Source organism: Herpailurus yagouaroundi, unplaced genomic scaffold (genome assembly GCF_014898765.1).
Source record: "Herpailurus yagouaroundi ecotype Mexico unplaced genomic scaffold, PumYag 160, whole genome shotgun sequence".
Lineage (NCBI taxonomy): Eukaryota > Metazoa > Chordata > Mammalia > Carnivora > Felidae > Herpailurus > Herpailurus yagouaroundi.
The window spans coordinates 13,614,957-13,632,432 of record NW_024412401.1 but is presented as its reverse complement, the minus strand read 5'-3'; the positions used below and the strand labels follow the sequence as shown (position 1 = coordinate 13,632,432).

Sequence of the window (17,476 nt, the reverse complement as noted above, 5' to 3'; positions counted from 1 at the left end):
TACTCTATAGGAGACAAATTAAAAAGTAAATAAGTAAATATATAAGTATGTCAGATAGTGATAAGTACTGTGGGAAACAAAGCAGGAGTTGGGTGTTTTGTAATTTTAAATACAGTGTTCAGGAAATATATAATATTTGGTATTGCATTAGTTGCTATTATAGATAAACTAAAACCTCACTGACTTAATACAAGAGTTTATTTGTTGCACATTCAAAGTTCACTTGATGACACGGTATATTAGCTATGTTTGGGGAATTTTTATCTGTTTCTGGGGTTTGTTTGTTTTATTTTAGAGAGTGTGCACATGAGCGGAGGAGAGGAGCAGAGGGGAAAGAGAGAATCTTAAGTAGCCTCCACACTCTGTGGGAACCCAATGCAGGACTTGATCCCATGACCCTGGGATCGTGACCTGAGCCGAAATCAAGAGTTGGTTGTTCAACCAACTGAGCCACCCAGACACCCCATCTTGAGCATGTTTGTAGAGCAGTTTTTCTCCTTGTGGTCATTTGGGGATGGAAACCACCATCACCATGTAGCTTCCAAGGGCTTCTTGGGTAGAGACATTCAGCCATCAGACAGGATAAAAGGGAAGGTTAGAGGAAGATCGACTAGGCCTAGAACTGGCACATAGCACACCCATTCAGATTGCACAGACCATTTCTCAGTAAGTGGCATCTAGACACTGCACCTGGCTGTAGCCACAGCTACATCTCTACCCTATGGAGTAGGATTGTGAATCTCTGGAGGACAGCTGCCTATTTCTGCCACTGAAGGCTTTGCTGAGAATGTGACATTCAAGTAAGTTCTTAAGGAGGCAAGAGAGTAAATCTTGCCAACATCTGTGTGAAGAGTGTCATGGGCAGAATTAACAGCCAGTGTAAAGACTCCAGGGCTAAAGTCCGGAGATGGGTTGAGGGGAGAAGTGCAAAGTGAAGACAGAGGGGATGATAGATTTGGCCTTGTACACTACTCCAAGGACTTAGGCCTTGATCAAGAGAGATGGGAAGTCATTGAAAGGTCTCGAAGAGAGGAGTGTCAGGGACAGTTTAACCTTTGAAAGAATTTTTATGGTTACTGGATTGAATATAGACTGTAGGGAGCCCCAGGGCAGGAGTAGAAGGCCATTAAATCAGTCCAGCCGAGAAACGTTGAGTGGCTTGTAGCATTGGGTAGCAATGGAGATAGAATAGATAGTTTTTTTGACCTTTTTTGAAGATGGAACTGATAGAGGGGCACCTGGTTGGCTCAGTCAGTTAAGCATCCAACATCAGCTCAGGCAATCATCAGGTAACCACAGTTAGTGGGTTCGAGCCCTGTGTCGGGCTCTGTGCTGACAGACAGCTCAGAGCCTGGAGACTGCTTCAGATTCTGTGTCCCGCTCTCTCTTCCCCTCCCCTGCTTGTGCTCTGTCTTTCTGTCTTTCAAAAATAAATGAATGTTAAAAAATTAAAAAAAAAAAGACAGAACTATAGAATTTGCTAAGGGTTTGGCCATGGGATTCAGAGAAAGACGAATCAGACTCTTCTATACTTTTTGGCCTGAGCAGCTGGAAAAATGGAGAGTCGTTTATTAAAATGAAAGTGTTGTCAGAAAATAGTAATAAAACTTATTTTTAGTGGGCCAGCTACTTTCTAATGGAAATACACCTTTTTTTCTTTCCTTTATTTAATAAAGGTTACTTTTAACCATTATTGTCTTTTGAGACACTTTCCAGTACAGTAACTTTTTTTTTTTTTAGTGTTTGTTTATGTTTTGAGAGAGTGCACACATGAGTGGGGGAGGGGCAGAGAGAAAGGAAGAGAGAATTCCATGCAGGCTCTGTGCTGTCAGTGCAGAGCCTGACATGGGGCTCAAACTCATGAACCATGAGATCTTGATCTGAGGAGCAAAACCAAATCCCAGATGTTTAACTGATGGAGCCTTTTAATAAAATTTCCAGTTAAACCAAATACATAAAGTTAAGATTTTTTAATCTGTGTCTTTCATTTTTACTCTGCTTTTCTACTTTTGATTCTTAACATTTTTATTTTAAGGTACTAGAGAAGGACAGACTCGTCTAATCAAAGATGGGGAGAAAGTCGAAGCCTATCAGTGGAGTGTTAGCGAAGGGAGGTGGATAAAAATTGGTGATGTTGTTGGCTCATCTGGTGCTAATCAGCAAACATCTGGAAAAGTTTTATATGAAGGAAAAGTATGTCAATTTCTACTTTCTAATTACCATTATCTTAAAGCATTAGACAAAGGTTTTCTTTTCCCTTTTCCCCATGCTAATACAATTTTCTTTGGTGTTTTGCCATTTAAAAATACATTTCTCTGGGGAGGCTTCTCTCTTTTCCCTGCCTTGAAATTGACTTTTAAAAAATCTTTTTCCGTATTTGATACATTAGACAGTATTTGTCTTTTGGTACTTACTGTGAGTAAACTGTTCCCAACCCTTTTGGATTAGGAGCTTCTGTGCCACCTTCCAGCCAATGCTTTCTGCCTCGTTATATTTAACTTGGCAGGACATGAGGGCCCCTGTGTGGCAGTGCTTATAACACCAGCATGTTTTGCTGAGTGGGGCATGGTAACAGCTAATACTTCTGGCCTTGAGATCAACCAGTTGGAAACCTTCCTTTGGCCTTAGAATTTATGTGTAGTTGTAATACATTCCCCTCCTCCATCCCCAGTGAAATACTGACCTTGCAGCATATGCAGATGGTTGCTATCAATCATCACATGCCAAGTGGAAGATTGTAACATTGCACTTTGGAGAAAGTTTAAGGATTATAATTTTATTATAAAATGTTTATATAAATATATTTGTTATAAATAAATATATTTATTATAACTTTATAAAATAAAGGACACATAAGATCTGTGATATATATGCCATTAATATGAACAGATAAGTTAGTAATCATTTATCTCCTTTTTGTATTCCTGTTGAAGGAGTTTGATTATGTTTTCTCAATTGATGTCAATGAAGGTGGACCATCGTATAAATTGCCATATAACGTCAGTGATGATCCTTGGTTAACTGCATACAACTTCTTACAGAAGAATGATTTGAATCCCATGTTTTTGGATCAAGTGGCTAAATTTATTATTGATAACACGAAAGGTCAAACCTTAGGACTTGGGAACACCAGTTTTTCAGATCCTTTTACAGGTAAGTTTACGGTTTATATTAAGTCTTCTGTACTTAATTCATTGGTTAATTTTTTTTAAGTGTATTTAAACATCTGTTATCATAAGCTGTTTAAATTAAAACGAAGATCCAAGATCTATAGCAGGTTTTTACTTTAAATCATATTTTAAACCTCAAATTATATAGTAATTCTGTGTTTATAGAAACAGTTCTATATTGCTCACTTTCAAAAATATAGCCACACTGTAACTAAGTAAAATTATGAAACTTCAGTCATTTGAAATGAAAATAAACCTGGAAGTTCCCTTATATAGTGACTCTTTAAAAATACCTGTTTTGGTGAACCTTAGTAAATAGAATTTTTTTTTTTCCACACAAGGCTAAATTGGTTAGTTGGGCATAAATCTAGGACTGAACTATGGGTAGTTTTTTGTTTTGTGGGTTTTTTTTTTAATGTTTGTTTATTTATTTATTTATGTTTGTTTATTTTTCTTTTTGAGAGAGAAAGACAGAGCATGAGCAGGGGAGAGGCAGAGAGAGAGAAGGAGACACAGAATCCAAAGCAGCCTCCAGGCTCTGAGCTGTCAGCACAGCCTGACATGGGGATTGAACCCATGGACCACAAGATCATGATCTGAGCTGAAGTTGGATGCTTAACCAACTGAGCCACCCAGGCACCCCTATTTATTTATTTTTGAAAGAGAGAGTAAGCAAGGTAGGGACAGAGAAAGAGAGAGAGACAGAATCCCAAACAGGCTCCATGGTGTCAGCACAGAGCCTGACGTGGGGCTCGAACTCACAAACCATGAGATCGTGATCTGAGCTGAAACTAAAGTCAGTCACCTAACCGACTGACCCACCTAGGCACCGCTGAACTGTGGGTAGTTTTAGTTTACATGTGATTTGTATTCCACATGTTGATTTTTAAGTCGGTCGTTCATAACATAGTATACAGTATCTAAAATGTTATAAATGATATTAGGTTCTCAGACCAGTCCATAAATGCTAATCCTAGTAGTATTAGTCTGAGTCCTGATTCATAGGAAATGAATTATAATACTAATTGTACTCACCTTAGTTTTGGGTCCCAGGAACTGAGACCATGGTACAGGAGACAATAAAATGCTTCCTTTTTTCTTAGGTACAAGGGCCAGCTCTAAATAAAATTCTGAAATTAGCACTTTATTGTTAATGTTTTCCTGTTGTCATTTTTCATGTGCTAGTGCTCTTGTTTTATAAAGATTCCATATCCCTTCCTGCACTAAGACCTTATGTAGATCTTTTTTTCTTCTTCTTTCACATACTTCATGCTCCTAAACTATCTCCTCTCCTTCTTGTTCTTTTGCCCACTCACCTAATAAAGTGAATGTCAACCTGCATGTTGACTTAAACAGAATTATCACACTGACTTGCTACTGAATCTAAATAATGTAACCCCTCCGAGTAGTTGCACTTGACAGGAAAAAAACCTGTGTTTATTGTCTGGGTATTCTGTTGGTGGAATTTCAGACTGTAGTACAAAAGACTGAACACATAATTATAGTCCTGTGTAAGCTGTTTTGTGGAGCAGAAGGCAGAAATTAGAGCAGCTGGCTCCATTTGGAAATCTTAATAACTGTGGCTTTTTTTGCTCTTCTGAAACTATAAGCATCTTTTTATATATATCTTTCACATATATCTTTTTGTAGATGCCTCTGATTAGTTTCCTAGAGATACTAACACAACATACACTCACACACACCACACATTTGTAAAAGTGTAAGTGGAAATCTCTTTCCTTTGTGTCACTCATCACCTTTCAGTTCTCTTCTCCAGTAGGTTGTAAGCTTCAGTGGATACAAGCAATCTTATTCTCTGCTGGATCTGCGCTACTTGACACATGAGTTAATGAACTCAGGGGTTCTTTAAAAGATTACCATTTGATGACTGTGGTTCTGTTAGCAACAGGAACAGTGGGAATTCTAGTGAATTTGTATAGGAACAGCAACTGATTATATGTGTATATTATTTAGGTTAGAGACCACCTGTAATTTCTCCTTTTATATTTGAATTTTTAGTGATTTTAATATTTAAGTGCACAAGCTAAGATATAATACAGCAATAAAGACAAAACTTGGAGAATCACTGAAATGTTAATTTCTTAGTAGTCTTTTCCTACTGTAAGGCTTCTAATTTGTTATCCTGTCATGTGATGGCTTTGCTCTTTTGTTTTTTCTCCAAGCTTAGAGTCCTCTAATGTAAGCACTGTGCCATTTTTGAGATTCAAAATTCTGGCTTGGGGAGCCTGAGTGGCTCAGTCGATTAAGCGTCCGACTTCAGCTCAGGTCATGATCTCACAGTTTATGAGTTCGAGCCCCGCATTGGGCTCTGTGCTAACAGCTCAGAGCCTTCATGAAGCCTTCTTCGGATTCTGCATCTCTCTGTCTCTCTCTGTCTCTCCCTCTCTCTCTCTCTCTCTGCCCCTCCCCTGCTCACACTCTGTCTCTCTCAAAAATGAATAAACATTAAAAATTTTTTTTCTTTTTTAAATTCTGTCATACTTCAGCTTTTCCTTTGTTTGCACGCACAGGTGGTGGTCGGTATGTTCCAGGGTCTTCATCAGGATCTGCTAACACGCTGCCTGCGGCAGATCCTTTTACAGGTGGGATGCAGTTTCAAAAGTACATCTTTTTTCACTTACTGTGTAACATTTTGCATTGTATGGCTTTACATTTTGGAGATATCATCCAATTATTAATAATTCCCTTATCTATATTTCTAATTTTGATGGATCTCCTTTTCTTTAACTTCTAATTTTTGCCTTTTCCTGGAGTATTTTGTAGTTTTCCTCATGACTTTTAAATAGCATATTATTAGAACTCATCGTTTTCTCCAGTGGTCCTTCCTGCAAGGAGAGCAAGAGTCAGTAAGGGCATAGGTTTTAGAGTCAGATAGACCTTGGTTCAAAATCTGGCTCTACCACTTACTTGCTATGAGAAGTTGGCAAGTTGCTTAACCTGTCTGAGCCTATTTTTTTTATCTGTGAAATTAGATAATAGGGGAACCCACCAACCAAGACACAGCATGATTGCTGTTACTGGCGAGATCCTACCGATCACAAGCCAAGAAGGAGCCATGTGAGTCCCTGATATTGGATGGAGCGGTGCAGTCAAGAAGTCTGTCTGGGCATATTTTGCCTTAGCAAATGAAGGAGACAGTCCACCCAGCTACCCAGGATTAGTCTTCTAATCTGTTATTAATGGCCTTCGTGATGCCCTGGAAGTGTTGGTGTATCTCTTCAAAGTGACTTTATTTACCAAGGTATGCATGCCTCAGCATCAACACTACTGGGAAAATAATTGCCAAACTTGGACTTAAGTGCAGCTGAAGAAGTCTCTGTTTTCAGAACAGCTTTTGATATATTTTATGAAGCTGTGGTTGGATCTTCAGCCAGAGTTCCTGGACAATAGACCAAATTTGGGAAGAGATCCTTGGCATTTATGGTATCCACTGGCCTTGCCAAGATACAGTCCTGTCTAAACCATAAATTGGAGCAGCACACAACCTTTGGTCACTGTCATGAATTTGTGAATCGCTGTCAGTGAGCTTCTTCTCTCCAGTGAATGAATTGGTGGCCCAGTTGCACGTAGCTGCACCCTGTGCATTGATAACCAGTAAACTGCACTAACCACCTATCAAGATCAAGCTAAATGTTGTGATGGCACAGTGGCTGTTAAGGAAATCTTTGATGACATAATGCAATTTGAAAAAGTAGTAACGATCTGAAGCGTAGATAAGATGATGACTTATTCAGACATAGTGATGCCCTAAAACTTAGAACATCATAGTTCCCGGATCTCATTAGCAGCTTTTTCTTGGAACAGAAAGAACATACCAAGCTTCGAACAATACCAACAAAATCAAGAGAATTCCTGGGGCCATCATAGCTGGAGTATGTCTCACTGTTGCATAATGTCAGTAACTCAGAAGATGCAGTGATTATGGAAATATGCAAGATAGCATACTAAACATCCAAGAGAATTATGGAATTAGGATAACTGAACCACACTATTATAAAAAATAGATAACCATATTGAGATGTTAGGGAAATGAAATGGTATGGTACATGTAAAGTGTTTAGCAGAATGCCTGGACTGTATTTAAGCCCTCGGTAGATTTTAGTATACATTCCTCCAATTTTACCAGTAGCACTGGGGCCAAGAGTTTTCCCCATCTAGCTTATGATTTAAGGTCAGTCTTGATTCTTTTTTTTTTTTTCCCCCTTATTTATGTGGTTCCCAAACTTCTAATGTCAATTAGAATCATCTGGGATGCTTGTTTAACTTATCAAAAGGTCCTTCACACAGAGATATTCTGATATACTAGATTGGTGAGGAGGTTAAAAATACTCATGCCCTGATCCCTCACCCATGGATTCTGATTAAATGTTCTTTGCTGTGGTTTGCTATTAAGTAATTTCAAAAGCTCCCTGTCAGTTTCTACAGTGAAGCCAGTTTGGAGAACCACTAGGCTGTTATGGGTGGACCCTGAAAATCTACATATTGAATAGGTGACTCCTTCAGGTTGTTGGAGAACCACATTTAGAAAAGTGTAGGATTGGGATGCCTGGGTGGCTCAGTCAGTTAAGCGTCTAACTCGTGATTTTGGCTCAGGTCATGATCTCAGAGTCGTGAAATTGAGCCCTGTGTTGGGCTCCACAGTGGATGTGGAGTCTGCTTGAGATTCTCTCACTCTCCCTCTACCCCTGCCCCCTACTTGCATACTCACTCTCTCTCTCTCTCTAAAAATAAATGAATAATAATAATAATAACAAATGTAGATTTACTTTGCCTCATAATTAATGCCTTGGGCAAGTTATTTAGCCTTTTTGTAAAATATTGTTAATAATAATAGTATCTAATTAATATTTAAATGCATATATAAACATAAGATGCTTAGCATACTAGCTAGCATATTAGTAAAAACTCAAAGCCTCTTATTCTGTGTTCTTCATTATCTTAATTAATCTATTTACATCTGCAGTTTTTGTTTTTCATTTTTTGTTTTGTTTGCTTTTCTGTATGTATTACACCCATTGTACCAACTCCTAGATATTAAATTTGGAGGGGTTAGAACAGTAGCTTATCTTTATTCATCCTATAAAGGCTGACCCAAGACTCTGAACATCTTCAAATCCTGCTGATTCTTTCTCTACATTTGTTTCTCATGCTCCTTTCTTTGTATTTTCAATGAGACATCCACAAGTAGGATCTCAGATGTGCGACAGAGCTATTTTCATACCATCTCTAAATCTTATATAATCTTGTTTTTTGCTTATGTGCTAGTTAATCCTCTGTCTCTATTTCAGTAGGATGGTGTTCACATTTATTTTTTTTTCTTATTTTTGTTTTTTTAAGATTTTCTTTTTGAGTAATCTGTACATCCAATGTGGGACTCAAATTTACAACCCAAGATCAAAATTACAACCCAAGAGTTGCATGCTCTACCAACTGAGCCAGCCAGGTGCCCCACATTCACATTTCATTATGGAAACCTTGTAATTTCTTCTCTCCAATCCACTAATGCTTTTTCACTTCATTAGCTTCTGTAATTATAATGTATAAGGCATCTAATGTTTACTTTGTAACTTGAGAATTTTAAGTCTCACAATTATTGGCACCAACTATATGTCAGGTAATGTTCTCAACATTTTTCTGTATTAAATTTACAGCCCATTTATTATATATATAAAGATACCATTCTGGGGTGCCTGGGTAGCTCAGTCAGCTAAGAGTCGGACTTTGGCTCAGGTCATGATCTCATGGTCCATGAGTTCAAGCCCTGCATCGGGCTCTGTGCTGACAGCTCAGAGTGTGGAGCCTGCTTCAAATTCTGTGTCTCCCTCTCTGCCCCTCCCCCACGCAAGCTCTGTCTCTCTTTCTCTCTCTCAAAAAAATAAACATTAAAAAATTTAAAAAGAAAGTGGCGCCTGGGTGGCTCAATTGGTTGAGCGTCCAACTTCAGCTTAGGTCATGATCTCACAGTCTGTGAGTTCGAGCCCCGCATCAGGCTCTGTGCTGACAGCTCAGAGCCTGGAGCCTGCTTCAGATTCTGTGTCTCCCTCTCTCTCTGATCCTCCCCTGTTCATGCTCTCTCTGTCTCAAAAATAAATAAACATTAAAAAAAAAATTTAAAAAAGATGCCATTCTAAGGTGTGACTCCTAATGACAGTAAGTTATCGTGTGTAGAGAGCAACATTTTGAACTTTATAATTTGCAGTTACCTTTGCTTACTAGATGTATTTAATTGCATTTTAGGCAGTGGTCGTTATGTGCCAGGGTCTGCCAGTATGGGGACTACCATGGCTGGAGCTGATCCATTTACAGGTACATACTTTTCATTTCCTTTTCTTCTTCCCTTTTGTTGCTAGAGGACTTTTCATATAGTAGATCAAGACCAAACTTCTTGACCTGGCTTTTAGAGCGTTCTCAGAATTGTGTCATAGTGCATATTTAACTCACGTAGGAAACTTTAAAAAAGTACTTCAACCTCATCCCCAGAGATGTTCACTTGGTCTGTTACTGCTGTGCGTTGGGGCCTTGGCAAGGGTAGTTTTTATAATCTTATAATGTGATTCTAATGTGTGGCCAGGATTGAAAACTGCTATTCTGCTCTTATAGGTCAGGTTTTCTCACTACCCTTATAAAAACTGAGCTTATTCGTCTCTCTCCTTTGTTTGTTCTTAATGTATTGAGAATTTTAGTCACTATGCTAAATATTATTCTGCTTAACAGGACTTACAAAACAAATCTGATTTTGTGATTTAGGCCTATGCTATTTGGCCTTCTCCTAAGCAATTAATTTTTCTTTTTATTCTTAGTATCTAGCCCAGAGTCTGACACATCTTACTTGTTCATCATTGTTGAATATAGGCAGACCTGCTTTCCTTTGTAAGGGCTGCTAGTAAAATGCAGAACTAAACTGTAAACCTCTTGCAAGTTTGACAACTCTCTTTGACATATATTTTCCCCTACTTGTTATTTTCTACAAGAGAATAATATATGTATGACACATATGTTCTCGACCATAATAAAATGTATACTTATAAACCCGGCACTCTACTTAAGAACTAACTTGGTATATGATTTTTGTAAACTATTTTTTCATTGCAAAAGTAACACTGGCTGGTAGTTTTGAAGTAGATCATAGTGGACGAGAATGCTTCAAATCAGATCTCAATTTCACTACTTTCTACCTGTTTTACTATGAGCCAATTACTCTGTTTCTGTGCCTCTGTTTTTCTCATTTGTAAAGTTGAAGTAATATCTACCTCTTGGAGTTGTTAAGAGCTTAAAATGACAATATATGTAAATCACTTTATACAGAATAAATGCTTAGTAATTGTCAGCTGTACCTATTGCATTATAAAAGAGTCTAAAGTTAACAGTGCTGGGTGGCTCAGTTAAGTGTCCGACTCTTGATTTCGGCTCAGGTCATGATCCCAGGGTCATGGGATCGAGCCCCGTGTTGGGCTCCATGCTGAGCGTGGAGCCTGCTTGAGATTCTGTCTCTTTCCCCCTCTGCTCTTCTTTGCACATGCTCTCTCTCTTTAAAAAAAAAAAAAATTAATTAAATTAAAAAAAACTTTTAAAGTATGAGAGATGTAGAGAATATGAAATGGAGAGGCTTTGTTTTACATTTAAGCTCCCATTCCAGAAACTAAAATTTATTATATCAACAAATATAAATAGTATATAAAATCTTACGATTTTTCTTTCTTTTTTCTGAAGTGCTTGTTTTATTGCATGCACTGAATAGTTATGTATCTCAATAATTGTAAAAACAAAGTCATAGAGTTAGAAAAAAAATCTCATTTTTGATTATTCTTTATGTTTTTCATCATCGTTTGTTCTGTGAATAGGCAATAGTGCCTACCGATCAGCTGCATCTAAGACGGTGAATATTTATTTCCCTAAAAAAGAGGCTGTCACTTTTGACCAGGCAAACCCTACACAAATATTAGGTAAGTGCATTTTAATTAAAAAGTTTTTTCACATATCCATAGACTTCTGTGTAGTGCAGTCAAGGCTGTTCTTCTCACATGAGCTAGGAACTGGGTGCTTACGTGACAGAGACTTCTGTTATTACACCACTGTGTCTACTACAAATACGCAGTCTCATAATGGACGCTTAATACTTGCAAGATGCCTTATTCAAATATGAGGTTAATGCTTTATGATGCTTTTATTGATAAAAAAACTAAAGGGGAAATCTAAATCCCATCCCCTAAGCTCTTAATGTTTTCAGGAAAAGAAAATAATGAAAATGAATGAGTAAAGCACTTAAAAATAAAGATTATGCCTTTAAAAAATTAGTGGCCTTTAGAAATCATAATAAAAGGCTGTTCACATTGCCCATTAAAAATGAAACTGCCAGCTGACTTTGATAGCTTTTTCTGTTAACTCATTTCTCTCAAAATAAAATGGCAGGTGGCTTTGGACTAAATACTACTAGCTCTGTTTGCCATTACTACCTCATGAGAATTAATTGAGATAAGATAACATATACATCTCAGTATAAGATACGGGTGTTTTGATCAGAATTAACTTTCATACTATCTGTATAAAAACCATTAGTAAGTACTTTCTTACTTATTTTGAACAATACACATTCTCTTCCTTTTGCATCCCTTAAATAAACTTTGTTTTCAATATTCTGTTAGTGTTAAAATTTTTAATGCCAAAGGAAAGTGAAAGAGGTCAAGTTTCCAGTTATGATTGATAAAAACCTGTAAATTTGGACAATTTAAGCTTTTTGTGATGGGAACTTGAGCTTTTTTATTCTTTATAAGATTTTTGATGGGATGCCTGGTTGGCTCAGTTGGTAGAACATGAGACTCTTGATCTCATGGTGATGAGTTCAAGCCCTCTGTTGGGAATAGAAATTACTGAAAAAGAAAAAAAAAAAGATTCTTGAGGAAGCAGTGTTGGATGACTCAAAGTAGCATTAGTGATGACAAGGATGCTAATATTGAAGATGCAGGTAAAGGGCTTAAAAAAATTGTTTCATGAAATGTAAATATGGTGACAAAAGGCAGTATTTGCATTAAAGAGGTTTTTAAAGTAATGTCAAATATGCATATGGAACTAAGTCAATAAATTAAATATTGTACACATTTAACTCTTCAGTTATTTCATTGACAATCATAGAAGTAACATAAGTTGGCCAAAAGTTGTTATAAATTTTTCTTTGAGAATATAGAGGATTGACTTATAGTTGGTTATAAGGATGATACTGCTTTGAAAGCCAAAATGATTACAAGTATCTACTTTAAAACTCACTTGAAGCAGAAAGCCTCATAAGATCTTAGAAAATAATAAGTAAAATAAAAATCACCACAGTAACCTTTCATTTTTCTATAATGGGCTCAACTTAAAAATACTCCCAGGCCTTACCCTTATTTGACAATCCTTGATAATTGCCATGAAAAGTCTCACCTCCCCATGATGTGTGGTAGAATTCTCTTATAGAAAATTTTGGCACTTTTGTATTACATCTGGCTAATTACAGTTAGAGAATTTTCAAAGTCTGGGTTTGTGTTCTAGGTAAACTGAAGGAACTTAATGGAGCTGCATCTGAAGAGAAGAAGTTAACGGAGGATGACTTGATACTTCTTGAAAAGATACTGTCTCTAATATGTAATAATTCTTCAGAAAAACCCACAGCCCAGCAACTTCAGATTCTGTGGAAAGCTATTTACTGGCCTGAAGGTATGGAAATGGTCTTTAAAATGTAATTAGAGGGGTGCCTGGGTGGCTCAGTCAGTTAAGCCTCCAACTTTGGCTCAGCTCATGATCTCATGGTCCATGGGTTCGAGACCTGCATCGGGCTCTGTGCTGACAGCTCAGAACCTACAGCCTGACTAAGATGCTGTGTCTCCCTCTCTCTCTGTTCCTCCCCTGCTCACACTCTGTCTCCGTTTCTCAAAAATGAACAAAACACTAAAAACATTTTTTTAAATATAATTAGAAAACAAAGTATGTCTGTTCATTTCTGTCAGTATTACTGGTGTTTCCAGATTGAGTAAAAGTTACCCTGGGTACTTGTTATTCACATTGTGAGAAACTTCACAAAAAGGACTCACCACACCCCTGTAATTCATAGTCTTGATTTGTCACATGCCTTATGAGAATCTGAAAGGAACGGCATGTACCATGGCATGTACCATTTCGTATACTATTTCAGAGCATCTGTGGATCCCGGCAAGCCATCCAGGAGATGTTTTGTGACCTATTAACCCCAGGCTACAAACCTTTGCTATAATTTTGTTTTAACTCACTTAATACCTTTTAAATTCCAAAAGTGTCCTCTCCCTTATTATTTTTTCATGCTGTTGATTAGAGAAGAAAAATAATTTGTCCCACAAAATATCCATATTTTGGATTTGGGGTTCACTTAATGTGTTCCACTATGTCTATAGTTCCTGCTAGACATAATTAGATCCTGGTTCAATAGATTTTTTTTTTAAGTGCATATCCTTTATAAATGATGCCACATACTATCTTTATATCATAGGGCATATAATTTCTGGATTCCTTATTTTTAGTGATGTTAAGAAGATTATTGAGTGGCTACATTCAGATGGTGTCTGCCCAGTCTTTTGAATGTAAAGCTCTCCACCAATCTGTAAGCATGCTATTAGCATTTGTCAACTGGAATTCTGTAAAAAGCTTTTCTTCTTCAACTCTTTGGTCTTGTAGGATTTTTTAAAGCATCTTACATTACACGATTCATTCCGCAAGGATATATTGAGTACTCCATATGTGTCAGGCTGTTTGATAGCCCATTTAAATTATTTTTAAAGTGTACGTGATCTCATAGCAATAAATCCAGTCCCTATAAAAATGAAAAAGTTAACACAAGTTTTAGAAATATATATATTACATAAAGCACGCACATGGCTTTTAACATTTTCTAAAATGAGCATGTGTTGATGAAGTATAAGATTCTGAAAATTGAGTAACAGTCATAGGAATTTTCTGGGGTTTTATAAACATTAATGAATTTTTGTTTTTAACAGATATTGTCTTTCCTGCACTTGACATTCTTCGGTTGTCAATTAAACATCCCAGCGTGAACGAGAACTTCTGCAATGAAAAGGAAGGGGCTCAGTTCAGCAGTCATCTTATCAGTCTTCTGAACCCTAAAGGAAAGCCGGCAAACCAGCTGCTTGCTCTGAGGACTTTTTGCAATTGTTTTGTTGGCCAGGCAGGACAAAAGCTCATGATGTCCCAAAGGGAATCTCTAATGTCACATGCAATAGAACTGAAATCAGGGAGCAATAAGAACATTCACATTGCTCTGGCTACATTGACCCTGAACTATTCTGTTTGTTTTCATAAAGACCATAACATTGAAGGGAAAGCTCAGTGCTTGTCAGTAATTAGCACAGTCTTGGAAGTTGTACAAGACCTCGAAGCCACTTTTAGACTCCTTGTGGCTCTTGGGACACTTATCAGTGACGATTTAAATGCTGTACAGTTAGCCAAGTCTTTAGGTGTTGATTCTCAAATAAAAAAGTATGCCTCAGTATCAGAACCAGCTAAAGTAAGTGAATGCTGTAGACTTATCCTAAATTTACTGTAACAATGGGGACGGGAACTGAGATTTTAAATTGATTAGTGGTTTTTTCCCTCACGTTTTACATGACTGATTACAGATGTTAAAAAAAAAAAAAAGATGCTGTGGAATAAGTAAAATTTCAGATCTTGTAAAGTGGGGGAGGGTAAGAGGAGACAAAGAAGAAATAAAATTTTTGCACTGATGAACTGTGAGATTTTCCTGTGTGATGTGGGTAAGTTTTCAGGAGTTTAGAAACAAATTAAGAATGAGCTAAAATCAACAACAATGCAACTATTACAGTGGCATTAATGTACATACCTCTGCTGCATGAAAGAAGATAAGAGCTTTTATTTATATAATTTACTCTTGCTATTTATATAATACCCCCAAACTGTTTTACTTGTTGGTGATTGTCTTTTATTTAATTTCTGCTCTACTCACTTCCATTGCTGATTGTTTCAACAACCCCAATACAAAATACGTTATAATTTTCAGAAATTAAGTTCTAAATTATTCCGTATATCCAAAAGATACGATTTATTCATTTAAGTTACTTGTAAATAGAAATTGTATTTGTTTGATGGCTTATTTTTTATTTTGAGACAGACAGAGTATGAGCGGGAGGAGGGGCAGAGAGAGGAGACAGAGTCCCAAGCAGGCTCCATCTCACAAACCACAAGATCACGACCTGAGCCAAAATCAAGAGTTGGACGCTTCACCTACTGAGCCACCCAGGCGCCCTGATGGTTCATTTTTACATGAAAGAAAAGCAACCTACTAAGCTGTGTTAGGTTGTGTATCACTTCAGATAGATGAGGCCCCAAACAAATTAACTCCAGGCTTGTGCTCCAGTTTCTTTTGCCCCTGTCTATTGGAGGTAACTTCATTATTCATTCCAGTTTTGAAATTAGTTCATTTTTGGTCATTTCCTTTGTCTCAAAAGGAATTTGGAATGTGTTGAGTTTTCGAAAGCATTTGTGCAAGCCAGAACCATGCTATTTACAAGTCCAGAGCCTATCATATGAAACTTACTATTTTTGAGTTCTTAACACTGGCTAGGCACTGTGGTAACCACTTTGATATTTAATTCCCAAAACCTCTTAAATGGAGGGTGATGTTGTCTCTATTTTCAGAAGTAAAGATAATAGGATGAATCATGATAGGAGAAAAAAAGAAAAGTACTATACTTCCTACAGAGAAAAAAAGAAAAGTACTATACTTCCTACAGAGAAGCATCCATATTTGTCTCTAAACATCATAGGAACTAGCAGAAAGAAGGAACCAATGCACTAATTACATAATTTAATGTCTAAGAGAACTTCAGTTTCTTAAGCATAACTAGGAAAGATCTTTTCACAAAGAGGACTTTGCGTAAAATTGTGAATAGCATTCTCAACATGGATCGTATACAGAACCATCAATTTGCTGGCTTTATTGCAGTCAAAGAATAATCCTTCTCCAATAAGAGAGGAAAGGTTTCCCATCATCTGGACTAATTCAAGGAAAAACTTTTGGAATATCAAAAGGAAATGGGTAAAATAGAAATAGAAGGAATGTGTATTTTGCTGAGTATTAAGTTGCAGTTTTCTGATATGTACCCAGACTTTTAAAAACCTCCATTAGGAATCTGTGCTTTACTTTTTGTTAAGTTTGGATTTAAGTGGTTAAGTCAAACTTAAATGGTGAAGTTAAGAGTTTAATCCAGGTCAGCCTGATTCCGTTCCACTGCTTTTCTTGTTAACATTTCCAGTCTAGCATGCAGTCACAAGTACAAACAATTTATCTACAATATTTTTAAATACTAGGTAGGACCTTTCAATGATGGGAGGAACTAAGAACATGAGTTGACTCTTCAAAATAATAAGGGGTGGCAAATTGTAAACAGTGTTTGCTGCTTTTACTGTACAAGTCTTTTTTCAACAACTTTTATAATATCAGTATTTCATGTTTATTGCAGAAAAATTACAAAAAAGTTTAGCAAAAAAAAAGATAATCCCACTTGAAAAATAAGTGTTGTATGATGGTTTTGTGATATTTTAAAGTCTTTTTCAGTTAAACTTTTTAATGATTCCCTTATTATTTTTTTGTGAATATAAAAACATACATTCATTGAATAAAACACACACATCAAATAAAATTTGCCTGTAATCTGACTACCAGAGAAAACCATTAACGTCTTTTGGTGTATCAGTAGGTATGTAAATGTGCTGTTTTTTTCTGAAAGGATTGTGTGATACACATTGTTCAATAACCTGATTTTTAAGCTTAATATAGTATACATCCACCCTAATAAATACAGTACATAATATGGATATACCCATTTCCTATTAGCCGATGTTTTCAATTTTCAACTGTCAGTGCTCAAATAAAAAAAAAAGTATCTTACTAGTTCCTTAGGCTACATTTTCTACGTAGAATTGGTGGGTCAAGTTATAACAATGTACATGTTTAGACTTGATACATGCTGTCAAGTCACTTCCAGTGGTAAAAGTCTTGGAGTTAATGTCTTTCATGTTGCATTTAAAACACAGTTGCCTGCAAAAGAGATGTATCATTGTCTTGATTTCACAACTATTATCCTCCATCTGGCCTTACATTTTTTTAAGTTGTTTTTTTTTTTTTTTTAACTATTGTTTCTTTTTGAGAGACAGAGACAGAGAGTGTGAGTGGGGTGGAGGGGCAGAGAGAGAGAGAAAGGATCCGAAGCAAGCTCCAGGCTCTGAGCTGTCAGCACAGAGCTGGA

General features: G+C 36.8%; 1 protein-coding gene across 3 annotated transcripts in view; it reads left to right on the top strand.

Annotated features, from left to right (window-relative positions):
- Nucleotides 1-17,047, top strand: part of PLAA (phospholipase A2 activating protein) — a 41,803-nt gene extending 24,756 nt beyond the window's left edge. The window contains exons 8-14 of one of the 3 annotated variants that reach the window (XM_040481403.1): nucleotides 2,036-2,193; nucleotides 2,934-3,153; nucleotides 5,702-5,773; nucleotides 9,429-9,497; nucleotides 11,033-11,134; nucleotides 12,717-12,881; nucleotides 14,192-17,047. In XM_040481403.1, the coding sequence (XP_040337337.1) occupies nucleotides 2,036-2,193; nucleotides 2,934-3,153; nucleotides 5,702-5,773; nucleotides 9,429-9,497; nucleotides 11,033-11,134; nucleotides 12,717-12,881; nucleotides 14,192-14,757 (1,352 nt within the window). In that variant the 3' untranslated portion in view covers nucleotides 14,758-17,047. The remainder of the gene's footprint in view (nucleotides 1-2,035; nucleotides 2,194-2,933; nucleotides 3,154-5,701; nucleotides 5,774-9,428; nucleotides 9,498-11,032; nucleotides 11,135-12,716; nucleotides 12,882-14,191) is intronic. The other 2 variants (XM_040481404.1, XM_040481405.1) reach the window with 2 other exon arrangements.
- The last annotated feature ends 429 nt before the right edge of the window (nucleotides 17,048-17,476 follow it).